This window comes from Falco rusticolus, chromosome 8 (assembly GCF_015220075.1).
Source record: "Falco rusticolus isolate bFalRus1 chromosome 8, bFalRus1.pri, whole genome shotgun sequence".
In the NCBI taxonomy this organism is placed as follows: Eukaryota; Metazoa; Chordata; class Aves; order Falconiformes; family Falconidae; genus Falco; species Falco rusticolus.
This window is the reverse complement of record NC_051194.1, coordinates 21,570,566-21,597,862: the sequence shown is the minus strand read 5'-3', so window position 1 is coordinate 21,597,862 and position 27,297 is coordinate 21,570,566. Positions and strand designations below refer to the sequence as shown.

General features: G+C 39.0%; 1 protein-coding gene across 21 annotated transcripts in view; it reads right to left on the bottom strand.

Moving 5' to 3' along the window:
* LOC119152012 (ankyrin repeat and KH domain-containing protein 1) overlaps nucleotides 1–27,297 on the bottom strand; it is a 117,101-nt gene that overhangs the window by 19,850 nt on the left and 69,954 nt on the right. For 16 of the 21 annotated variants that reach the window (XM_037396545.1, XM_037396548.1, XM_037396555.1 and 13 more), the window contains 13 exons: nucleotides 19,156–19,899; nucleotides 11,844–11,989; nucleotides 11,589–11,700; nucleotides 10,595–10,740; nucleotides 8,936–9,078; nucleotides 7,939–8,152; nucleotides 6,548–6,723; nucleotides 5,707–5,869; nucleotides 4,440–4,535; nucleotides 4,024–4,140; nucleotides 2,773–2,947; nucleotides 1,929–2,382; nucleotides 1,403–1,480 (listed from right to left, as the gene is read on the bottom strand). In XM_037396545.1, the coding sequence (XP_037252442.1) occupies nucleotides 1,403–1,480; nucleotides 1,929–2,382; nucleotides 2,773–2,947; nucleotides 4,024–4,140; nucleotides 4,440–4,535; nucleotides 5,707–5,869; nucleotides 6,548–6,723; nucleotides 7,939–8,152; nucleotides 8,936–9,078; nucleotides 10,595–10,740; nucleotides 11,589–11,700; nucleotides 11,844–11,989; nucleotides 19,156–19,899 (2,764 nt within the window). Of the gene's footprint in view, nucleotides 1–1,402; nucleotides 1,481–1,928; nucleotides 2,383–2,772; nucleotides 2,948–4,023; nucleotides 4,141–4,439; nucleotides 4,536–5,706; nucleotides 5,870–6,547; nucleotides 6,724–7,201; nucleotides 7,419–7,938; nucleotides 8,153–8,935; nucleotides 9,079–10,594; nucleotides 10,741–11,588; nucleotides 11,701–11,843; nucleotides 11,990–18,455; nucleotides 18,643–19,155; nucleotides 19,900–27,297 lie in introns of those variants that run through there. The other 5 variants (XM_037396558.1, XM_037396559.1, XM_037396564.1 and 2 more) reach the window with 3 other exon arrangements.

The following is a 27,297-nucleotide window of genomic DNA, read 5'->3' as shown; positions in this document are numbered from 1 at the left end:
GCCTTACGTTATACTAGCAAGGCATAGCTGGAAAATTTACAAAGGACCTCATGCTTCAGCTATCCTGCTAAGCATCACTCCTCCTCTTTACTACATGCAAATTTTTATTTATCCATTTTATTCTTCATTCTTTACCATATTTTACATTCACTGTGTCTTCTTGCAGGCAAATTGTTTGTTTATACTATATACAAACTTCAGAGATCTATCCACATTTAAGTAACCCAAGCATACTGATTATATGAAAAGCAATGTTTAGACAATATGCCTTTTAAAATAGCAGTGTCTTCTCTCTTTACCTTAGTAATTTCTAGCTCTCTGATAGTACATCTGCCCAAGGCATTTGAAAGTTCTCCGTAGAACTTTACTTGTTCTCAGGTAACTGTTAAGATTGAACCAAAGAGAACAAGAAAATGCATACGAAAGAAAAGAATGAAGTACATTGTGGAACAGTGATTCCTGGGTAGACTTTAAAAGCTTTTTTCTGCTTTGAAAATCTCTAGGTATGTTTTCAGAGAAGTGTTGTTATGAAGTCTGAGTTTATATTTCAGTTACAGTAGCCTTGGCATTGGCACGTCTATGACTAGAGAGAAGAGGAATTCAGGAAGAACAAATTTAGAAATTATTTTCAGACAAAGTCTGCCTAGTGCAAAAGCCAAAGAGCACCTGCAGAAGTTAATAAAATACACTAGCCCCGTTTTGATATTTACATACTGTCTTGCTTCCTAGGTGTACTTTAACAGAAGCACCACTTCCAACAAGGAGTTAGAAGTATGCATTTAGTTACTCCTGCTGTAGTGAACTGCGCAAGATTTCAAGGGTTTTTTAGGAGACCTTGGACAAAAGGTTTGTGTTCATAAACCAGTACGTAGACAAAATCCAGTTTCTAACATTCCTAAAGGTAATCCAAAACATACACCCCCCCAAACACAAGGGCTGACAAATCCACTCATTCTGCCCCTAATTTTAAACTAGGGGAAAAAAAGAAAAGAAAAAAAGAAAACCCCAACTCCCTTCGTGCTCTCAGGCAAGTGCCTCAATCAATCTGGCAACAGTCCTAACACCTGCTGCTCTTTTTGATCCTGTAGTGTTTGCGTTCTTATTGAAGCTGGGTTCTCAGCCAGCCAGTTGTCCTGTAGATCAACCCCCATACCCTCTCCCCTCCCTTAATGCAGGAAAAGAAAAAAGAAAACTATGGAGGATCAGACTCACACTGCTTATACATAAAAATAATCAAAGACTACTACAGATCCAGACAGGATCTAAGCTTTTTGATTCAGACCAATGACCTATCTAGAAACTGGTGTTATAAAAAGGCTCATTTTTATGTTTACGATTATATTTTATCTTCCAAACCATCCATATAGTCCCTGTACATTCACCAAGTTCTTGTGACTCTCACCTCTGGCTTGACAAAGTTAAATCAAACTGGCCATCAACCTGGCAGGTGAAATGCTCAGAGTCATCAACTTCTTCCCTCCTTAAAACAAAGAAATTGCAATTCAACTGAGTTAATGATGAAACCATAAAACAATCAAAAGGTAATGAAACCACTTCTGTAAATTGATTATAAGTAAAGCTGGCATTTCCTTTTTCAATTCCCAGCATATTCACTTTCAAATCTATTCTAATAAAGTTGACAATGCAACATGGATGCTTAAATAGCACAGAGAGGTAACTGGCTCCTTTGCTGAAGTAGTATTAAAAACTAGCTAGCCCGTTAAAAAAAAATAATCTTACCTTCACCATTTCAAAGAGGTTGCATACAACAATTTTGACAGTGTTATTTAAGAACTACACAAATAAAGCAAACTCAGTTTCTCAAGACTTTGGGAATGTACCAGTTGGTGTATAGCTTAAGCTACAAATTTTACATTGGCATAGGTAAAACTCTGTGAAACAACAGGGAAGCAATATGGCAGTCTCACCTTGTTGGTGTTTTTGAAGCAGAGCTGCTCGTTTTTTCTTCCTGAGAGGGGATAAGTAATGAGGCATAGCGCCGCTCAGACGAATTTGTATCCATTGTGAAGTTCAACTCTTGGCTTTTCCCTCCACTGCTACTTTCGCTATTGCAATCTGTGCTATCCAAGTTATCTGAATCACTATTCCCACTTGCACCACCACCTCTTGGCTCTCCATTTATTTTATTTTTATCTGCTTTTTGCTGTGCTAGAGATATATGCTGATCTGGTAAAATTATCTGCATGTTCTGAGGAGTCTCTTTTGTTTTATTTTTCTTATTTTTTCTATTTGTGCTGGGGGTAGTCACCACATTAGCTCTCTTCTTCCCAAAGGCATTTGTGAAAGTAGTTGAAGTTGCAGAAATTCCAATTGTAGTCGTAGTAGTTGCACTAGGAGGCTCTATAGGAACTTCTTGATCCACTGAAAGAAAAGCCGTTGATATATTGTCAAAAGCCACAATATACAGAAATCAGTGCTCTGACTGAAGACACTACAGCTGAAATTATGCTCCTTGTTGAGCTGTCAGACTATTTGCACCACATTCAGCTGTAAATCCTCCAAGAGCAAAAGACTTTTAGGAACAAAGTAGGGTGGAGTGGAGGTGGGAGGGGTGAACAAAAGACAAAGGGGCAGAGAGAAAGTGAATAAAGGAGTTTTGCCAGGAACTCTGACTGCAGAGGGAAGAACCAGTGCAGAAGCAACAATGTCACAGTACCAGAGAAGCCAGCTTTTAAACAGATTCCCTTACCTAGATGATTAATGAAAGGCATCCCCACAACTACATTGTTCACAGAAACACTTTTTCTTTACCTTCATCATCATTTTCTTCTTCATCATCATCTTCTTGAAGTTCCAGAGTTTCTTTAGGCTTGTTTTCTTCATCTTCTTCTTGTTTTCTTTTTTGTTCCTCTTTCTTCTTCTTTCTCTTTTCCTTTCTTTTCTCCCTTTTAGCTGCAAGAGCTTGTTTTCTGCTCTCCTCTCTTGACTGTATAGGATAAAAGGATCCATATTTAAAAACATTTTCACACAGACTGAAATATACTTAGAATTCAGATCTTCCCTAGAAATCTGAGGGGAGGGAGAAAGGAGAGAGCACAATGAACTAGAACTTTGCCATATACTGAATCATTATGCAGAAACTGGGAATACCTTATGGAACAACATGGCTAGTTAGTCCCAAAACTTCTAAGGAATGACAACAAAGTAACAACAAAACCAGAGGTACTATAAAAAGTATAATTTTACTGGATAACCAGCAAATCTCTGATCACTTCAGTCCTTTCCCAAAAAATACTGAATAACTTCATTAACATTCTTTGCAGCAATGTTCACAAAGATCTCAAAAAGATCTCCCAGAATATTTTACAGAAAAAACTGCTATAATTTTAACCGCTTTTTTTTTTATATATGGAATCAGCCAAGTCAACTATGCAATACTGTAGCTTTGCACAGCAAGTTATAGGTGTTTAACAAGTCAGCCATCTGGAAAATGTAATGAACTAATAATATGGAGCTTGTTTGCCAAAAACTGTAAAAGCCTCCATTAAAAGAGCCCGCTAAAGAATGCTGAAGAAGCATCTGCATTACTCCAGGACACTTCACAGTACCCTTGGTGAAGGAGAAGTTGATTTTCTCCACTCTCTGCTCAACTCCATATAGCTCATCGGGCAGCTTAAGTCCATAAAATGCTCATGAACAACACATCTTACACAACTTATAATATACCATGTATCACACCACCAAGACTGAAGACCAACATTACTCACACATCACCTGTCATGAATGTAACTTGCTGAAGTAATGCAAGAGAGCTACTACCTACAGTTAACTATTGACAAGTCCAAGCTTTACTGAAAGGGACAACAGAGTGGCTGAAGCAGAAGGCAGTTCTAATTTGCCACCCTCAGTGTATGCTTCACTTTTTGTGTATTAGAGGAAAGAAAGCACATACAATCACAGCATGAAGAACTACTGCCCCAAGAAGCATCAACAGAAAACACAGCCTATAGATTAATATATAGTTCAAACAGCTATGCTACACAACAGCAACTCTCTACTCACTTTTTCCAGGTCTAGCTCCTTCAGCAATATAGTTGCATTCTTATTTGCTTCTGCTGCCTGCTGGTCTTTAGCTTTCACAATTGTCTCCACACACTGGTGACACTTTTTCAACAGGTCCTGGAATGCAAACTTGTCTTACTACCTCCATAATAAATTAAAATTGACGAGTAAGGCTTGCTCTACAAATGTGAGATTAGCTTCCCTGTATTTGTAGACATACAGACTACTTCAACAGAACAGGACTCTGAATGCTGATTACTTTTTTTTTTATTCTGTATTAAAAAGGAGACGTACATAAACCTCTGAATCAAATGCATGTGAGAACATGTACATTCAGATTTTGCATACTTAAGAATTCCTCATGCATATATTTGCTGAAAATAATGAATAGGGTCTTTTCCTGAAGTTGAACTCACCTTGTCAGTTATTGTCGCTATGTATCGCATGCATTCAATATCTGAAGGAAACTGGTTAACTTCTTTCACCAGGAACTGAACTACTTTCACATGCCCCTAGAATAGGAAAGAAAATTCTGATCTCTTGTATACAATTTTCAACATTCATCATGAAAATACAAGTTTGATATCTCCTAGTCCAGTGCAAAAGACTAAAAATAAGCAAGAACATTCCTGGTAAGCTGCTGTTTGGGAAGAAAGGTAATTACTGTTTGCTCAGTGTTGCCAGCACATCTGCTCTTCTACATCACGGTGGCAAAGACAAGCTCTCACACAAGTAAATTTATTTTAAAATACATGGACCAAAACAAAACAGGCCCAAGGGCAGAGGCAGCTGTTCATGTTTTTAATAACAGGCCAGATGACCCTCTTTAGACCCCACTTGTCACCCCAGCCCACTCTTGCTACTCACAACACAGAGCTAACTTAGATTGTTCAATTACAAGGCAAATCTAATCAGGGAACTGGGCCACCTGAATATTATCCTAGCAAACACATTCCTTTGCTGCTGGATCCACTCATTGATGGGGTATACTGTGTAACCACAGAGAAGTACCCAACTGTTGCATCTGAAGTTATTTGAAAGCAGTGGAGGGACAGCAGTGGAGCTCAGTATTGCTGTTTGTCAAGAAAGCTGTACACTCAAGTTGGTATTTTGTTAAAGGCCAGGCAGCTACAGTTAATAAACTCCTCAGCTATATAGCTATGCTCCTTGTGTTCAACAACATAACTGAAGAAACAATGTTCTTCCTGCCAAGAAGAAAAGGTGGTGACAAAAGAGCCAACTACACAAAGTGTCCCACTCAAGAACAAATAAGGAACAGAACAGGAGAAGCACAAAGGAATCAGGACAGCTTATTACAGACTGGTATTTTGCTCATCTCAAAAGCAGGACTGAAACAAGCAGTTGATCTGCAGAAATTTAGAGGGGACAATGGTAATCTCGAAACAGTAAAATATCAAACAGTGCAAGTTTTTGGACAGTGTATAACTGGAAATAATAATGTTAACATGGTTTATGGAGCAAAGTTTTTCACCTTTCAAAAATTAGATCTGTGTGAAGTACACAGATCATGATTACTTTAAAGCAGGCATTTTACCAAAATAGTAATTTTGCTGTGTTAAATATATGAGTTTTCCAAAACCAAGCATTCTGATTTAAGACCAAATGAGAAATTCTTGTTTTGAAAACATTTAGCATTGAAACATAACATTGTTGGTCTCCTACCTTGCGAAACGCTGACATAAGAGGTGTAATTTTCCGATTATCTGCAGCATCCACATCTGCTCCTGCTTGCACAAGCAACTGAACCACATCATAGTGACCACCATTAGCTGCCAACCACAGAGGTGTGTTTCCTTTCTTGTTACGAACATCAATATGTGCTCCTCTAATAAAGTACAAGTGTAATCAAGTGAAACAAGGTATGAATAAAGGTGGAAGTCAGGAAGTAAGGCCGTGAAAGATCAGAGTAAAACTCTATATATAACTTTAATTACAGTGACTAGATAGAAAAATTCTGTCCCTGAAATCTGCTGTTTTAAGTTGCAATGTAGCAACACAGGAATTATTCAAACCACCTCACAGTAACAAACACTCACTTCATGTAGCCTACTGCACCACAGCAATGCAAATAGCAACCACGGGTCCTTTAAATCATCATTAATGTGGTGGCTCCCCCCAGGACAAAGAAGCCCCTTCAGATTTCAGCAGTGCACACGGTTATGCTTGAAGAGCTCAAGAGTTACTTTCAGACTTTGCCTCCCAAGTGACAGCTGGGAAATGCTCATATGGGAATTGTGGATTAATACACAGCCAACAGAGCTGTGAAGCCAGACAGTGTTTGCCTACCTCTGGTCCCAGCTGCCTGCTTCATTTAATTAACACTGAAGTAGCAGGATACACCAAGATAACAGTGGAGAGTAGGGAACAGATACCACATCCTACTTCTGCAGCTTCCCATTCCCTTTACTATCAGATGCAAGAGGCGATGTAAACAAGGGCACTCTTGCCACAGAAGAATACAGCTACAAAACCAATGTGCTGCTAATGACAAGGAATAATTTACCGATTAATCAGGAGCTCACAGAACTTGTAGTGACCCTTATCTGCTGCAATTGTTAAAGCTGTATCTCTTGAGGAAGGCACAGGCGGAGCATTAACATCTGCTCCTTTATCAAGAAGAACCCTTCCAACCTCTGCATATCCTCCTGAAGCTGCTTCCATCAGAGGTGTGAGACCAGTCTGTGCAAGGAGAGTAAGTTACACAGTGTGAAATTTGTACAACATACTTTGGCTAAGACACAAATGATTTCTACACTGGGAAATCAGATTTTTTTATTTAGCTGCTTATACTTAGTTTAGAAGCCTAACCTTCAAGCATTTTCTCTCTCAAAAAAGACCCAAATAAAACAAAAAAAACGCAAAAAGAACGAATACTCTCGGGCTTTGATTTATACAATTGACTAAGTACCACCAGATAACCTGTCTCAACAGCAAAAACAAAAGTTTACAACAGAGATTCTGTAAAACACAGATTAGAACAGATCAACGTTCTAAACAGAACAAATGAAAACACAGGTGTTTCTAAGAAAATGCTCAGAAACTAGCTTTATTGCTTTTCTCTAGCCTCCCTTAGCGTTGAGACTGATCTGCGCCCAACTTGGTTGCCAGGCTAGACTATTAAATAAACTTATACCAGCTGCTAACATGCCAAACTGACCATTTGAGAGCTGGCTTTTATCCATATCCCCTTTTCTCCAGCCACAGTCATTCCAGAAGCAGGCGGGGTAGGACAGACACAGCCATTATTTCAGCAGCTTTAGGGGTTACCAAAAATTCCTTTGTGCTGGGGAAATCAGTCTGGCTGTGTACACAAGCTTAAAGCTTGCTTTATGGTAGGAGACACAAAGGCGTCCCAGAGTACCAAAGGATGGGACCTGTAGAGCATTTCAGAGGCACAGAAAGTCACAGTACTGAAGCCACAGGTTCTACAGTAATGTAAAAGTTTTACAAAGTTTGATTGCACTACTTCTGTTGTAGACAAGACCTCTGTTCTATATGAGAATCACCAGAAGCAGCACTATTCTCTCCTGCCTAGACTTTACTGATATGTAAAAATATGTATAACCATCTGTTCTGTTAACAAGTATCGTGTCAAACTTAAACTTGAAAAGTTTCTTAGTACTACAGAACAAGTCAATCTAAGTTTCATTATGAACTCAGAAGGGCCAGTCAGCTTTTCCCTAATGCAGAAAATTCATCATCGATGTTTCTATTTAAAAAAAAAAAAGAAAAAAGAAAAAAAACTTATTTCAGAGCATTTAATAAGTCCTCTGATGCAGTAAATCCTCTGAGCCAAGACAGCTCAAAGTAACAGGGAAATCTGAAGAAACTTGATGACTCGGAGAAATCACCTGTTAGGAATAAATCATAAGGAAAGGTGATTCACACACTTACCTTCGCCCTGTGCTCGACATTGGCCTTCCTGTCCAGAAGTAGACTGACCACCTCTGCTCGGCCTTGGAAACAGGCCAGGGTGAGGGCTGTATTCCGGTTGGTCTCAATTTGGGCATTAATATCAGAGCCCATATCAAGCAACAATTTCACTGCTGGTACATGGCCATTCATAGCAGCCAGCATCAGAGGAGAAATACCTAGCTTACTACCAGTCCTAAAGGGAAAGAAACAAACTGCAGTTCCCAGAACCAGAGGAATGCTCTGGGAAATAAGTGTGTCTAAGAGGGACAAAATGTTTTTTGTAAGCCAGAAAGAAACATATAACATACACAAATATAGACATTGACCTAAAATACTAGCATTTTTTAACTGATTTGGAGAAATCATTTAAGTAACTACATGCAATAGACAATTGTAATTTATAAAGGAAAATACATTTCAGCTTTTAGACATTCAGATGGCTGAGGCACACATCAGCCTTAAACTACATATACTAAAAATGAAGGCTGCATCTGATCAGTTCATAAAAACACATGCTTCTAGCACAGCTGCATTTCTAACTTGCTCAAAGTGATAGAATATATGTAATTTTTCTTAAAATGAATGAAGGCTTAAGGGACATAGCTGTGTAAATTTGTTCCTCTTACTGAAAAAGACATCTTCAAGCAAACACAGAGCTGGCCCAAGTGCTTTGCGTCATTCCTTTACCTGGTTCTACTGGAAACAGTTTGACTTCTAGATCCCAGAATGGTGGAAAAGGGAAAGAATAAGTTTCCAAACTGTAATAATCCCTTAAGATTTAGGTATAAGGCAGATGAAATTTTTGACAGTTAAAAGCAATTTAAAAGCACTAAGATAACATGAAGGATAATATCAGTGTAGAATGGCTGCAAGGAGGTCTGAAAGCACTCAAGATTCCAGCCTATGCCTCAGTACATAGCCAACAACGGAGTGTCTGTGCTATACTGCAGTTCATCTGGTGTACATAGTACATTACCTTGAATTAATTTCTGCCCCCGCATTGAGAAGAATCTTGATGATATTAACGTAGCCACCAGACGCAGCAAGGCTTAATGGCGTATAATCAGACACATTCCTATGTTCTTTATTTGCTCCTCGGGCCAACAGCAAATCAACAACCTGAAAAGACAAGCATGCACATTAAAAGATACTGTGGCTTTGCTGATTACTCAGGAAGTGAAAGGATGTTATCACATCTTCAAACCTTCCAAGTATGCTACCAGTTTCCATTGTCAATAGGTAAGATTCTACAGGAAAACCTCTCTTTTGTTTTACTTTTATGTATGTGCTGTACAGACTTAGCAACTTATGAATACATCAGGTAATCTCTGTGGGTTGCAGCAGTGCAACACTTGTCTTCCAGAAAGATTATTTTACCTAATCAAAGATGCAAGGCCGTAAAGTGAAGCTCTTCTTGAAGTCTGCAAACAAGGGATCTATCCCACTCCCATAATGTCTCACACTGAGCCTCTCTTTCAAAAACTCCCACAACTTTAATTCAAATGACACCTGAGCCAAGTCTGACCATCTTTCCAATAAAACACATGGTAATGGAACAAGTGTCAGGAAGCACTTCTCTATCAGAAGCTGTTTAAGACAAAAGGGGGGAAATCTGAAATACTTCTGGTGATGTACTGCACCTTAGTGGACCTCATTTTATTACTAACAGAGGCTAGGTGATTTTCAAATAAGCTAGAAAAAAAGGTTGCCAGCTGCTAAGCCAGAAACAGAAGAGGCAGATTCTGGCATAAGGAAAAAAATATAAAGAGGAAGAACAAAAGACTTAAGTAGTTCAATAAGCAATGCTACCACAGGCCAAACTGACGTCTCCTTTTATGTGTGAGCAGCACTTTCACAGTTAAAGATCTGCAATTCAGAAGTCAAAGTGGAAACTCTGAGTTTTGGCCAATTGTTTTAAGCTTTAGAAGTTCCCAAATTTACCACTCCCGTATCTGGCATAGAGCCCTTTGCCATCTCCATGCCATCTTCTAAGCTAGTATGCCCATGACTAACATAGGAAGGATTTAACAAATCCTATTTGGACCAAAAAGAAAAAAAAAACCCACAAAAAACCCCAAACAAAAACCAAAACAGAAAAACCCCACAAAAAACCACACACAAACCCAGCTCAGAGAAAACTGAAGCATCCTTAAAAGACTAGTGTAACGTATCCTGCATCTGCACTTATCAGCTCTGCACATTACCACTAAAACCATGTACTGGCAACAAAATTCCAGTTTCTGTCCTTGTGTGCCTGCACCAGCTGTTTTAGTTTTGAGAGTAGGGGAAAGCGTAATGGAAGTGTGCAGTAAATACAGTTATTCATTAAACATCTCTACCTCCCTCACAAAAGTACTTATCTCGCAAGGATACATCAACAGAAGAATGACCACAACTTACAAACATTAGCTAACAAAACTGGAATACCCAAGGGAGAAAAGAATAAATCCCCTTTCCTCTTGCAAGAAAAGAAATACCTGAAACAGCTACACCTATACAGGTTAAAAAAACTTCCAGAAAAAAGATGATCTATTATACCATCGAAAAAAAAAACCCCTCCAAAAAACCACCGCCACTGTACAAAAAACTGCCTACAAAGCAAATTCAAACCCACTGAGGACAAGTATGTCTATACCTCTTGGCGTCCACCAGAGCATGCCAATGAGAGCGGAGTATCCTTTGTACGCTCAGACTGTGCTTCTATATCCCCACCTTTGTCTAGAAGAATTTCCACTACACCAACATGTCCAGCAGTTGCAGCCAGAATCAAAGGTGTAAAACCTAGTAACAAGAGATCATGTTAAAAGCAGCCTTGAGAATCTCAAAAGTTTTAAAGCTGCAGAAATACACAAAATGGTTAATGCACAATGACATCTATTGAGCAGACATCTTCCCCAGACTGGGAGCTTCCTGGTATAGGCCACAATCTCCGACCCTTTCCTATAGCTTACTCTTCTGACCCTGACACATCTTATTCCAGCCAAATATAGCCAAAGACTCTTCAAAGGAAATCTAAACAGTACTTGCACTCATCAGTTTGGATCAAGTTCTGAACAACTCATCTCTTTAGAGAAGTTGCAGCTTTCCACTTAATTCCTGTTTAATAAAGCTCCAACAAGTGAACACATCTGCACTGTGCCTGCTGCTTATTTCCAGTAGTCAATGTGAGCTCCAAGGACAGTGGCAATGTGGGTTGTTTTTTTTCTCTCAGCTCTACAAGATTTGAGATTTTGCTGAACTCAGTTATTGGTGACAATAGGATACACAACCTGACAACTACTCCCTGTTAGCTTTGTCAGCCAAGATTTGCTATTTACCCCCATTAGCTGCTCTACCTAGTATCTAAGGTCTTTTGTAGAAGGTGGATCATAAAGACAAAAGCATTTCACATCTCACATATCTGCTTAAGATACCACTCAGACGCAGCTCCTTTCAAAAATACACATAGAAAGGCAGGTAATGTCCCTGGCTATATTATAGCCAACATTTCTACATGAAGCACAGGAATGCAATTCTACATTTTTGCATGCTGTGATAATTCTCTGGAGCAAAGAATCCCAAATCCCAATTTGAAATTTACTGTTTCAAATTGTAGTTCATGGTCAAACTGTTTTACTGTTTTAGCTTACCTTTCTTATCTCTGTGTTCAATATTGGCACCACGGGCTATCAGTACAGATACAAGTTCTTCGTGACCTCCCGCACAGGCAAGGGTCAGAGCAGTGTCGTGATTACTTTCAGTCTTCACAGTTGGGAAGAAAAAGAAGTAGATATTCAGAAAATAAAAATACTTTAAGATAACTTTTTAATACCATACTAGATTTTTTTTTCCTTTCAGAACTTATCAGAAAGCAAATCCACTCAAAACCAGTTGCAATTACTCACATGTGCATCGATGTCAACTGAAGGATACATAGGGAGCACTGACTGCGAGGGCACATTGCATGATGCCTGTGAACAAGGCTCAGACGTAGGGGATTCAGTAGCGTGCGAGGAGCTGGTGGAGCCACTGGGCACTCTGCTATTCACAGCTGAAAAGTAATACCAAGTTATCGATCCACTCTCAGGAATGCCACATTCTATATGAAAAATATTCAGTCCTGTTTAACTGCAACAGTCTAATAACAAAACAGTAATGGGGGGAAACAAGTGTTCCCAAACCCAAACAGGTTGGTGTCTTGCACAAAGAAGCCTTCTGGCAGTTGAACAGTGTAAGCATCGTCTCTGAACTGTGTTAAGTTAGAAAATATTTTTATGAATTAGTCTGTATGCATTGCGAGTATGAATTATGAAGGTTATTTGTTATCCTTTTCAAATTGTAACCTTCACTGTTAAAATTCAATCATATGCTCACTTTAAGCAGACAAATGATTCATCACTAAAGCACATACCTAATGTGCAGAAATACAGTCTCATTCTGGAATTCCTACGTTTTTCATGTAAAGGTTAGTGCATACCTAGTCCCTATAGCAGGTTTTCAAAGCAAGATGACTGACAGTAACTTACACCATTAAACGTGTCTCAGAGTTGCAACAACCCAGTAAATAAGGGTAGAAGAAAAGCAGACAAGAGGGAGCAGTCAACAAAAATAAGAAAGCTGAAAACTGTCTGTGCTCCCTAAAATTTATCCTGATTGACCCATCTGTAAAAGATTTCATCCTGAAGATCTAACACAGCTTGGTGTCACAAGGAATGAAACTTTTATATTGGGGGGGGGGGCGGGGCGGGGAAGAGACTCCAGTTTTATTCAACTAGTTTTAAATGAACCTTTACCAGAACAAGCAGACATATCCTTGCACATACGTACTGCAGGGCCAAGACCTCTGCCTGCCTTTGTAACCAAATGAGAGTCTGAGGGGAGCCGGAATGTGTCTAAGGCTCAGCTGGGATTACCTGGCAGGAAGGTCTAACAAACCTATGCACTAGCTACGAGGGCACTTTAACCATAGTAAGCCATGCTAATATAGCAGCTGGATTTGACAAGTATTGTCCCTGCTGGATTGCCAAATTTCTATACCTTGCAGTCTCATTACATGGCATACCTCGTTAGCATTTTAATTATTTCAAAATACACAATACCTTGTAGTATTCCTGCAACAAGCAACTGATGGAAAACACTAACAACTGCAGGTAAGCAGCATCATTTTGTTTTAGTCCAAGTGTTTCAAGCAATACAGGAAGATGAAGGATGAACTCAAACCTGCGTACAACTTAAATTTTTGCAAACCTTCCCCAGCTCAACCTTCCCTATTCCACTGACACATTGCACACCAGCAACTACTCAAAGGAAAATGGTGCAGACTAAAAAGTCTTAGTAAAATCCTCACCATGACCAGTAACACCACTAATTCAGCCTACAGGACTGCATACCACAACAAAGGAGACATAAGATTAGAGAAAGTTTAGGTGGGTCACTTCAGCTGGGTTCTGGAAACACGGTGGGGGGTTGTCACTGAAATTTTGGGAGGTAACAAGTTTTCAGCTGTAGTTTTTAAGTAAAGCAATCTCCTTGCTCATAAGCAAAAACCAGCATTAACATTTGGCTACCACATTTAAGCAACAAAGTACTGTATCTGAACTGAGAGTTGACTCTTGCTCGAGAAGGTTGTAATGTGAAGCAAACCAGGTTTGTATTAAAATTTTCCAATATAAAAGCTCCCACTTCATCTCCTTACTATAGATTACCACTTTTAGCAGCAGATGAGCATTAATGCAATACAGTTGTTTTGCTCAATGCACTGACGTGCAAAATACTACTTGGATTTCTAAAGATTATACCTTCCAAAACACAAGACACCAAATCACCCTTTTAAGGACTTACAATAAATCAAACTGGTCCTTCCTCATGAAGGACACTGGCCAAATGCTTTCAGATCTTGCAACAATAAATGTGTCTAAAAACATGTGCATGGGCTGTGCATACAAAGCAGGGGTATGCAGAGGGGCTCCACCTGACCCAGTTTAAGGGTCCTTAAAGTAATATATTTAGTGCTGCTGTCAATGGTTCCAGAAATTCTCTGTATTTCACAACCATGACTGAAAATGCCCAAGTATTTCTTGCATACTTTACATTTTCATCATGTGTTTGAAACACATGAATGTGTGCTAAGCGCTTCACGTGCACAGTAACAATGATGTCAAACATGAGAAAGAAGACCAAAGGCAATAGAAATGTAGATAACCCCTGTACTGATACCCCAAACTCTTGTTTAAAATATAATCTAACAAACAGACCTACAACGCACACTGATTAATCATCCCCTCTACTGAGTTGACAAAACTGCAGGATTTTCTGAAGCGTAATTATCTATTTCCTTAGTGTGGCTGGCAAGCTGGCCCAATGGAGCATCAACATAATTCAAGCCTTGTGGAGCAAAACATGTCTGAGAACTTCTACCCTCCAGTTTCACGGGGCTGATTTAGCTCAGCCCAAGTTACACAAAAACATACAGTTTTTTAACTCAAAGTTGACCTTGCAACAATGGTTACAACATCCCTTCACATACATTTGTATGAAAACAGAGTTAACTTGTATTTCCAAGTCCATTTCCGGATTACCAACCTTGATCACAGATGGTGGGACAGCTACTGCTCCTCTGAACCCCATGCAGGGAGACAAGGTCATCTCACCGATGGGACACAATGGGACAGCCACCTCTCTGCCTCTGCCTCCTGCTACCAGGAGCCCAGCCATAACCTCTGGGATGGCTTCATCAGTCTAACATGGGCCCCAGGGAAGTCAAGGATGTCTTGCCAATCACTTGTAGTTAGAAGGTCATACTCACAGTGCCAGAAGCTAATGTGCAGTTTCCCCATGGAGCAATACCACCATACCCACTCCAGACTTTCATCTCAATAATTGGCATTAATGCAGGAACAACTGCGGCAATGTAACTTAGCAGTGGAGAGCAGCGCTGGCACTGCCCGAGACTCCAAAGCAAAAGACTAGCTGGAGGGCATAAAACCAACCATGGGAGATTATCACCTTCAGCATCTCTATGCCATATTGCAGAATTTTAACAGACTAGAAACACATATGGCTTTCATTCTCTGAGAAGACATGGGGAAACTTTGCAACATGCAGGAAATGTTCCTTCCTACTGAACAGGCATTTTGTCTTTTCACCAGGAAGGGTGCTGATAAACACACTGATAGCCAGACACTGGTTTAAATAAAATAAAAACCAAACAAACAACACCCCAACCCCACCCCCCCAAAAAAAAGTCACAATGTGTACCTCAAATCTTTATAAAATACTCATTTTGTGACATAGGTTTTGGATGTCTCCAGAGACTTCAAAGAATTTGTATTAAAAAATAAGTATTTTTCTACACATGGCAAAATCCAGGTTCCCCACATTTTAAGAAGGGCTTGCAACCTTCCAGAGGGTCTTTTGTTCAATCAGTGTGAAGTTGAAGACAGGTCTCCAAAGACACTGATGACTGTTTTCAAAAGTTATGAAAAAGTATCACAGGACCACAAGTGAAACACAAGGAAGAAAGAACTTGGTATTTTATCTAAGTAAGACTCTGGAGGCACTGGTAGAACCTCAATCAAGCAGCTCTGGATGAGACTGCAGCTGTAGTCTGAAACTGCCTCTACCTAACTGCTGTCATTCCATGAGCATGGACATTCACAGACACTGGACTTGGGATTTCAGTTTCCCTTTCCTCAAAGGAACCGGGATTTTCAGGACAAAGAAAGCAACCCTTTTTCATGACCAATAAGTCTTTCAGCCTGTTCCCACAACTTCTCAGTAGCATGTTACTGCACTGAGGCTTTTGCACATTGCTAACTCATTTTATGAGCCACCATTTCTCACACCAGATTATCCTAGTAATCAGTTTTACTCCAAACAACAATCCTAAATACAGTAACTCAGATGTCATCTTCCAAATCATGATCTTAAAAGACCGCAATTCTGTATAACTGACCACAACCATAATTTCTGGACCAAATAACATGTTTCTCAAAACATGCCTGGAATGGGAGCTTGCAGGAGGAGAGTCAGACAGAAGCACACAGAGATGCCACCTCCTGACTAAAAATACTGACTGATTAAAACAAATAGGAATAAAAATACTCCAACTACAGACAAAACCTAGCACCAAAGAAAAGAAAGTTCCTCATCTTGAATACCTTAAAACACAAAAAAGCTTCAATTCAGATACTGCCAATTAAGAAATCTAATATGGTAAATGCATAATGTGAACTGAACTGAAATTCCAACTATGGAAGACAAGATGCTTCAAGTACACACAAATGTGTACTAAGTAACGAAAATTAGATTCAAAACATCCTCTCCTATTGGAAGATGTGATCCAAAATAATTCATTGCTTTCCCACCCTAAACTGCACAACGTCTGTATCTCTTCTGTAAAGCCAGTTTTGACTTACTAGTCATACCTTCACAGATAGGATCAGTTGCAAGATTTTTGCTTCAACACATATAAAACTCTGTTAGAACTGAAATGTTCTGGAGCGGAAAGAGCTCCTTCATTTTTAGATTCTACCTGACTTTCCAAAGGTTACTCTGTTACTTCTGCATAGCTTTATGAAAGAGGGGACTTGGATACACATCTACCAGTGACTGACTGCCAGTGAAACTTCTAGCACTTTGCACCTTGACATCAACCACCTCAACACCTAGCAGCTGAGAAATTATGTCAGCAGACTAGCAAGATAAATACTCTATTTATGTGTGTTGTCACAATTAGTCAGCAAAATAAAGATTTGAGGCTTTGTAGAAACGCAGCTTCTCCCTTACAACTAGTCTCAGCTGAGGCTTTGGAAAACCTGCCTCTTGTATCGCCACTGGTAAGAGCAGCAGTAAAAGGTGTTTCAGTGCAGAGGCCAAAAAGCTGATTTAGCATTTCTTTTCTTCTGAAGCAGATCTGATACAAACTGGAATACTCAGCAGCAATAAAAATGTTCATAGCTCTTCTAAACTAAGAGTCACTCACCACCATTACTGCACACCAAGGGCACACTTCATCAGCACACCCAAGTGCAAGACAACTTTCTCTAAGAGACAGACTTCCCACACACCAGGCACAAGCCCCTTAATTTTATCTGGCATCTGTAGCACGCATGTAAAAATCAGTTCTCGTAACAGTTTCTATTGCTCAAAACTTCTTTACAAAATTGAGGGCTGTTGGGCAAGTTTGTGGAAAAAGGCTAAGTGTGTTTTATATATGGATCAAAGAGTTTGGAGTATGAATAGGTAGATTTACAGTTTGTTTTTAAATGTACATAAATTTGAGATACAGTAGGATTATAATTTAAACAGGGATCACTCTTTTACACAGTCTGGATTTAAGAAGTGAGCAAAATACCTAATTCTCTTTAAACAACTTTTTTTGGGGGAGGGAAGTAAAACTTGTGAATTTCAGAAGAAAATATACTTCAATAAAGCAACATCAACACATTTTTGTAGAGGCCTCTGGAATAGAACAGCTGAAGTTTCCTCAAGTTGCATTTCTGTAACTACAGTTTCCAACAGTTGTAGAAGAACATGTTATTTGTTTAAATTTTGGAAGTTAGTAAATCTAATTTCTTAGCAAAAACTAAACAATTTCTGAAGATGAAGCAATGTCTATTCAAGATTTTTTTTTAAAATTATTTTTAAGATAAAGCTTTTCCGGTTAGTGGCAATCTTTTTTCGAACAGCGCAGTTCTCGCATTCAGCTGATGCAGCAGTTATTCATCTTGGGTGCACTGAGTATTGGAAGTAATACACTACTGCTAACCATGAAAGGGTATATTACTACATGGTCTTGTGTTAGATACGCTGAACTGTCAGCAACAGGAACTACTCCCAAGATTAAGCCCTTGTTGATTATGTTTTGCATTAACCATTCAAATTCTCCTCCTCACACATTCCAATACCAAATCTCAAGTAATAAAAATCAAGAATATTCCAATTGCATTTCTGTTTTAGTGTTGGCCGAATACTCTGAAGAGCACCATACAGTTGGGGGGAGGCACACTATGTCAGAAAAGGGGGAACTAAGGCAATACAAGAGGCTTTCTTTGAATTCCACTGTAGAGCTGAAGGGAGCTGGTACAACACAACACACTTTCATCAACTGTGGTTTCCATGGAGGTTGCAAAGTTGCAGGTAGCCTCAACTTGTATGAGATTGATGCAATTACGATTCTAGAAGCCCACAGGAATGCCTGGCAAAATGTCTTACCACACATTTCTACAGCCTTGAAATGAACATAAGAGGACAGGGCAGTGCCTACCAAGGGGGGGGCAGCGAAGACAGGAAAATAAAGGCTGAGGGACAGACACAAGGTGCAAATAAAAGTGAAGAAACACTGAATTAAAAAACAAAACAAACCCCAAAACCCACAACACACAAAACAAACACCACACCACACACACACACACCCCAAAACTACAGACCAGACAACACTGGCTACATCCTACATACCTCCAGCAGCAATATCAATCCTAGTCAAATCCATGAAATTAAGTCAACCAAAATGATACCTCTTTCTCCACAGGAGACTCACACAACCCAATCTGTGGGAACCTCCATTCCTCTTCACACCGTTATCAACAAATGGAAACACGTTTGGACTTTTTGCTTTTCATCCAGAAAAAAGGACACATCTTTTGCCATGTTATATCTAACAAGCAGATATTCCTGTGTAACAACCAGGGTTTAGAGGGTATTCTGAAAACACAAGCCATTACAGAACTGAGTGGTTGTGCATGGATTCCAGGTTGTGTTTAAACTGTAGCAACACCTCAAGCAGCAAGGAGAGAGACATATTTGTCCATACAAGTGACAATAATTTGGCTTTTTCTAGAGATGGCTACTACATTGAAGAAAGTCACTGAGGTATAAGCCTGTATAGAAAATTCTACAGAAGATATAAAAAACTGTCACAGTTTCAGGCCTCCTAATGGGCACTACTAATAACCTGTGATAAGGCTTTTTAAAGCAGCACAGAAAAAGATGAAGCCAAAGGGGCTAAAACAAAGTTTTGCACTTTGGAAAAAAGATATTTAAAAGTCTCATGTTAGAGCTGGAAGTCACTGTTAGGATTAATAGCACTAATCAGGAACTTTATTCTTAAGCAAGTATTCCCAAACTGGAAAACCCCAAGATGTTTCTGGAGGGAAGGAGAGAGAGGGAAACGGAGCACACAAATTAATGCAATAATAGGTACATTTCTTAACCCACCTGCTATTAGGTCATCAAGAGTGTCGGTAAGCGTCTGTGCTGGAGTGGCAACCATTAATCCGTCTGGTTCTTGAACTAAGAGCCCCTGTCCAGCAATTTGCTGCTGCTGTCCTACATTCTGCTGATTCCCTAATGCTTTCTGAAGTTCAAGAGACTCTGTCCCATTATAACCTAAATTACTAGAATAATTACATTGCGGTGCTGGCAAAGGCTGGGTAGGGACAAACTCTATTTGTTCAGCAGGTGGTTGAGACTGTTGTTGCTCATCATCTTTAGACAAGATTGTGTCAGCTTGAGGGAACCCTGAGAAGTTACCCTCTGGCAGACCCTTACTGGCTTCCACTTCTGGGAAGACCCCTGTAAGTGGGCACTGCTGCTGCAGGGTAAGTGCTGTGTCTGTCTGACCTTTGGTCTCCAAATATTCTTTGGTAAACTGCTGTTGGGTTTTCATCTGCAACTGCCTTTCCACCTTCTGCAGCTCCTTCAATATTTTCTTCTTCTTCTGTACTTGTTCTTCTCTGTTCTTTTTAAGTTCTTCAATCTTATCTTTATTTAAAGGTTCACCTTGAATTAATTCCAATGATTTAAGTTGTGCTTTTTCAATAGCACTAATTCTCTGTCCAAGTTCATTCAGCTTGCCTTCAGTCTCTTCTACTATGCATTCCAAAGGCTGGTATGGGTGAAAAGGTGGCAGTAGGTCCTTATCTGCTACCTGCAGGGAACTTGACTTCTGCTTGGATGCACCTAAGCACATGAAAAATGTTTGAAAAAATGCCATGCTGAAGACACCCCAAACCTCCCCTCTCACCCACCAAAAAAAAAAAACAACCAAACAAAAAAAAAAACCAACCAAACAAAAAGAAAACCACCAACCAAAAAAAACCAAACCAAAAAAAACTTTACAACTAACACTGCACATCTGTCAAACCACAGAAAGGTAAACCCTACACTCCATGTTAAGACAAGAAAGGACAAAGCATATAGCTAGATTTTTCAGTATTGATCCTAATATCCCTTTGAACACAGCTATTTTAATCTTAAGGAATAAGGAACTTTTACGGTTTCTGACACATGACAATGCATCCAGGAAATGCAATCAGCAAGAAGAATAAGGCAATTTAAATAATTTACTGAGTTCCCAAAGTTGTTCTGATGTGCACAGCAATTAAACTAAGACTATTTTCCAGAGGCTAACTTCCAACAGCACAGTTAAAACCAAGAGTAATCTGTATTTGAGAGAAGACTAACTCTATAGTAAGATCACTGTTTTGAACTGTAATTGCTCCAAACACTAGAGCATTCCACCTTCATGTTACAAACAGAACCCTGTCAGTACAGACTTAATGTATACAAAAAAATCTTTGGCGATCTAGCACCTTTTTAAAAGTTCTGAGACAAAATTAACAGCTTGCTTGCCTCCCTCTTTCCAGTAACAAATTAACAATTCTGTCACTATTAAGACTTAAAACTTCAATATAAAACTAGCAAGGAACACCAAGCCAGGGCAGTGCTTCTCTGAGAGCTTACTGCCTTCAAGCAAGCCAAAGTTACTTTCCTGAATGCCACACCTGTGAAGCCTCCAGTCAGATCTTGCTCATAAGGAATTGATTAAGTGCTGAAATTTTAATTATGACATCCGTGCAAGAAACTTTAACTACAAATGTGTAAAGTTTTAGCCTGATCAAATAATTTTCTGCACTAACACTCATTTGCTATACCCAAACAGTGATATCTGTAACTTAAAAAAACCAGACTCATAAAACTAATCATTAAATGGGGAATTAAAGTTATGTACAGTTTGAGCCATGGCTTAATAAAGTTACCTACACATCACACAATTAAGTGAAAATCTGAGTGCAGGAATTAAGTGCCAGATCAGTCACTAGCTCTGGAAGGATTAAGTTTCCTCAAACACCGATTTATTTCTCTCTGGGCATTCCTTCACTAAAACACTAATGCAAAAATTACTTCATTTTGCATTGCTGTCAAAACCAGAGTCACATACACCTTACTCTGAAATTAATCTTCTTTTGAGGAACTAACTGAAAAAGCAAACAAATGTGAGAATTTTTTCTTTAAAGAGATTTTTCCCTTATAAAAAGAAAGAATATTAAAATAGAATTGAACCAACTCTGTGCCGAATACCTTCACCAGGCTCTCTGGAGTTAAAGCAAACCATATTCCAAATTTAAGGGAAAAAACAACAATCTTAACCCCAGGAAATATGCCATCATCCCACAAATACTGTCGACACCCTTCAGTAAGCTCTTTTCCAACTTGGTACTTTATACAACTGCCTTGTCAGTAGTTCCAGCTGAATACCTATTCCAATAATTACTATTATTTAGTCTCTGAACTGTGAGTCCCAAGACAATTTTTCAGAAGACAATAAAGAATTTCACTAAAATTTAGCAATAACTTGCTTTGTGCTGACTGGTGGATATTTAGATCAAGCCACTGGCTATTTGGCTTTGTAGTATACTTAAGAGTTTATATAGTTACCCTTTAAATTTTAAAAAAATGTGCCTTAAGTTTTGCAGACCACTCTTGAAAATTCTATTTTCACTCACTAAAAATGTCTGAAATGCTTGTCTATATCTTTGTTAGAAACTAATAAAAGTTAGTTGCTGTCTTTTGAAACTAAACTGCTCCGCTGCTGAAGCAGCAGAAATGTTATAGAAAGCTAACTGCAAATTAACCCTGCCTTTAAGACACAGCTAAGATGGGAACCCTTCGCACTGCTCTGTTTAATGTCGTTCCTAAGGTTACTGCATCTACCATTTCCATCCTAATGCAAAGTATTCCCATGACCTGGCAGCTCTGGACAGCTTCCATCACTCTGTAGGAAAGAAAGCCTGCAGTTCAAAGAGTCCCCACACAATAAAGTACCAATATTATCCCTCTCAGTAAGTCCCACCTGGGGAGAAAACAAGCCTGTCATAGGAAAACTTCTACAAGCACAAGTAAAGAGCAGAAGTGCAGCCTCGTATGAAGGCTGGGACTCAGCAGAGGAGCCAAGGCCGGTCTCACAGCAAGCAGTGCTCCCCACACAGCGGGTCAGACCAGAAATGACCACAGAAAGTTGGGACAGTTTCTGAAGACAGACATTAGGAAACCAAGAAGTGAAGCGCTGGGCTCTCAAGTTTCAGAAGAGGTGCAGAGATTTAATTTAATCAGCTTCTAATTAGTTAACTGGGCCATTTTCCAGGTTCCAGATCACCCTTTCCATGCCAGAAAATAGTTGCAACCTGTCTTCTTGGGGATACTGGAGGAGGATGAGCAATAGGAAGAAAGATTGCTAAACCTGACATGCACACCTGAAGAGCCACTTCAGACCAGAGGTGGAGAAGACATTGTTGGCAGCTTTGAATACATAAGCATTGTAATATAATATTATAACATTGGAAGTATTTTAAAGTAACGATTTCCTGTTTTATCCAAATCTCTCTTATAATACTCTGAAAAACACTGTGCCCATTTTAGTAAATAATTCTGAACAAGATACTACTTCATACTTTCACATTTGAAATACGTGAGTGCAGTAAGACTTAAAAATCCAATCACAGGCCAGATAATAATTACTTTAACTTTTTGTCACTGTTCATTTATCTTTTTCGTGGAGCAATCTTGTACACAACTAACCTACTACAAAATTAGAGCTAGCAATATTAAGTAGTCAATCTAGCTTCTAAAGCAACTGTTTTCACCACTTTTAGAGGACTTGTTTAGTATGAAATGAAGACTTGAGGATCAATAAAATCCAGATGTTGCTACACAAACACCCCCTGCCTTCAGGTAATCATGACTGCAGGACAATCAATTGTTCGGTTGGCAGAAAACCCAGAGTGGTTATGGGCACTCCAGGAAAGCCAGAGTAAGAAAATTACTGTTTCCCAATTTATTTTGTGAACAGTAGCATCAATTGCTTTTTTATTTTTATTTCCATATTCCCACAGGTTCTGGTCCCAGTTCGTAACTTGACCAACTCAGACTTCACCACCATTCCTGCAGAGCATGCATCTTCAGCCAGTTTTTTTGACCAGCACACATGACCTGGGGCAAGACCTGGTTTGCACAAACAGAGCTTCCCATCCATTTCTCTGTCTTATTATTTTCTCCAAGAAATGAGAGGTAGATGTTTCCTAGAGAAAACTCCTGTACTTCTCCCATGCACTGCAGATAATCTCTTAAGTACCTGAGTTGGAATAGTCCATTCACCCAGATAAGCCTCCCACAAGCACCATTACTGGTCTCTTGACCACCCAATATTATGTAGGGAGGACTGCATTACCAGTTTTTAATGACTTCCGGCTGCAAGTAACATTTAAAGGTCCTAGACACTGAACAAAAGTTTGAAAAAATAACCTTCATATTCATAATCCTCAGATAGCTCTCCTAAGCAATTAAACTCTTCTAATTTGAATTTGCTTAAAACATATTCACTCTTTATAGGGTTGCTGTTTATGAACAAGTCCAACACCATACTTCATCCCGAGTGCTTATGATTCATTCTCGAGGAACTTGCTCTTCTAGCCCTGGCTTCTAACCCTTAGGATGTCACCTTCTCCCAGGAAAGAAGTAATTTATATGCCCTTTCGCAATGAATGGAGTAGCACAGATGAGATGCTACTGGTCCAAAATAAACCTAGCTAAAACTAGCTTATTGACTCCAATGACATTGTTATTAGATGTACTACCTACATTTGCTAACACTCAAATCACGGTCTCATACTGTACAGTGGTAGCACAGGCAAGTATTTGCACTGTCCCCTGCAAGTCTGACTGAGATACATACTCTAAGGAAGCATTCAAGAAACATGAAGTACACAAGTAAGTTTCTTACTTAAACAAAGCCTAGTTCAGATCTTACCCTAAAAGCACTAACTGATCAATTAGCAAGGACAGACATTTGTTGTATTTTAGAGCAAGCAACAGAGGTTTAAGAAAAAGTACTGCTTTATTTTTAAGGCCTTTTCAAAAAATTAGAAAGACCCAAGAATTTTGTTGGGTTGTGTTGTTTTTTTACAATCCATCATACTCATCAGAAAGTTTCTGGCAACACAACTTGCATTTCAGGTTAGTGGTTTTCACCTTGGCCACCATCTGAATTTGTTGTATTATACTTCACTTCTTATTAGATTAAATTCTGGGACTTGCTGACAGCTCCTCAATCTCTGGAGTTGTTAATTTATTTTTTTTTTTAAAAAAAAAGAGATTAAAAAAATTGATCCAAATCCAAACAGTTAAATTCCAAAAGATTTTTCCAGCGTTAAAAAATGATAGTAAGAAAAAGGTCAATTGTAAGATACACATTTGTACATTCAAATATATCTTCTCTGCTGGAACTGATGCCTAGTATATAAATCTGTATGAATCACCATGTCATCCTGACACATAATATTACTTAGAACTTAAACCAACCAACTAAAAACACAAAAAGCAAACAAAAATCAACCAGAACCCACCCCAAAACCAACCACCCCAAAAGCAAAAACCAAACACAAACCAACCAACCAAAAAACCAGATACAGTCTGTTCCTCACTTCACAAAAGACAGATATCAGGAAAACAAATCCATACTACAACCTCTGTGTTGTTTTTTTTTAACAGAATTGCTTCTTCACTGTTTTTGCAGTTTAGGTTTTTTTAAAACTCTGATTTCACTTAAAGTTGGGAGTTAGATTTGCAGTCTGCAATTAAAATTCACCAGCCTTATCAACTGGAATAAGATGAGCTCAACATTGAATTTTCACCAAAGTTCTGTATTTAACTACTACATATGAGTAAGAAATTCAGCTCTAAGAACCTGGGGCAACAATCAGTCAATCCGAATACACACAAAGTACAATAGTATATAATCTTGCTAATTAGGCAACAAAAAAAATACTCTACCTTTCCCAAGTAAATCAATCCGCTGCATAGTTTTTAATACATATTTAATTCTTCTTTATAAAGGACAGGACAATCTGTGGAGGGCTGTATGGTCAGAGGAGTTTGCATTTTCACTACATGGTTCATGCTGTGAACCATGCAGTATTTTTGCCAATCTTTATCAATCCTGCAACTGTTTATATGGAAAACTTGCAGGGAATAGGTGTAATATTAACCAAAAGGCAATGGTTACATGGTTGAAACCAAGCCAAACTTAACTCAATTTTCTGACATTCAAAAATTTGAGTTACTTTCCAATCTCAGTCTTCCAAAGTTTCCTCTGGTGGCTTGACAGTATCTAAATGGAAAATTGCTAAGATGTAATTAAATTAGTCAGTGGCAAGGTGGCTGAAGCTTCAAAGGAGCAGAATTTCATGAACTACCATGAAAAGATTTCTATAATCTTGTGCTCTTGGGGACCTACATGTGTCTTGTTTTTAACTCATCTGCCTGCACTACTAAAGATTCGCATAAAAGAATAACAAGTCTTTAAGTCTGCTAAGAAAGCATTAATGAAGTTAGAAAGCTCCTGGACAACCAGGTCAGCTGCTGACCCAGGCAGAAAATATGGAGAAAATGGCAAGAGTTAATCAGAAGATGCTGAGGCACGTGAAACAATGAGTAGACAGCTGGACTGTACACTAGAGAAGTCTGAAAGGAGTCAGAATGGAAAAGCAAGAATGTCATCTTGCCTTCTTAATGCCTTCACCCCAGTGAGGACAATATAATCTTTCTAGTTCTGTTAACCTGGACCCTATTTCAATTAAATCATACATTCATGAGATCTCTGTCAGTATATAACTCAGTATGAGGCACAGAAGACAGATACTGCATTAAAATGTATTTCATGAATTTGTAGCTATTAAAGTTACATAGAGTTTCATTTTATTTCCTTTCTCCAAGCCATTACTGTTAGACTTAGCGTGAGGATACAGGGAATATTGCATACTGAAGGTCTAACTTAAAAAGCTTACAGATTCCAAAACTCCTACTCAACTTCAAGGGAAGGCTGGTCTCCTTCCCAGGGATCAAAGGCATATGTGGGCAGCTTTCACATGACTAACTTAAGCCTATTAGGTCTTGCAGAATTCTAAACAAACATGCACGCCAAATGAGAAACACTGCAAGTTACTACCCACTTAAAAGCAACAGCAGAGAAGTCTAATGACAGCACATTGATAGGTTTTAAGCACTCAGTTAACACAATTAGTTCATTTGTAAGCACTATTTCAGATTAGCGATGAAATAAAACGAATCTGGAGAAAAATATACAAAATAACTGATACCTCAGCCTGCAAAAATAGACCACTTTAAAATTTGACATAGTTCAAATATGTTGACTAAAGAAAACCACTCTGATGCTTCCCACCAGCTTCCTGAGCTCCCCCTTGTTGCACTAGCATGTTTGTTTCTCAATGATGTTCTAAAAACATACCATGGGTTCAAGCCACTCCGCTCACCAGGCACACTCTGCAAAAGACTAAGGCAGAATCACAAACACCAATGGGAGCTTCAAATCTTGCTCTTATTAAAAACATTAGCTTGCATTTATAAACTAGACACAATTATCAATGGCAACACTATTACACCAGCCGATTTCCTGAAGGAATCCAACAACATTCCTTTTGACCACTTTAGGTGCTGGGCATTAAGACCCCCCCTCACCCCAGGGAACCAGATGCAAGGGCACTTGAAGCTGCATCATAGCAACTGTGCTTTACACCTCCCTCACAGTGTAAACCAGGAGAGACCCACTGGTCCTGCAGAAATAGCACATTTGTTTTACCTAGTCAAAAGACTCTGTGTTGAGCTGCTGCATCAGAACTGGTACATGCTGCTGAGCAATTCTGACTGTGTTCAAGCAAGGGCAGCAGCAAATACAAAACACCAAGGTAGGTATTTCCTGCCTCTCCCCCATGAAAGCACAAAGAGCTGAACTTCACTGGGATTTCACTTTTACGTGGACACAACAGACACATGCTAAACAGTGCACTAAAAAACAATCCTTTCTAAGCACCTAAGAGTTGAAATCTGTTCAGTCCTGTGAACTAATTCTGCCCCATCTTTCACTTGGTTTTTCTTCAGGTCTTTAGGAGGTTGCCATCTTTGCATATCACCTTTTCAGAGTCTCTCTAGATCACCATCAGCTCCGAAATGTTTCTCTTTCCAGTTGCTGAACATTTATGTTGAATAATTATTCTGGCAAAGCAT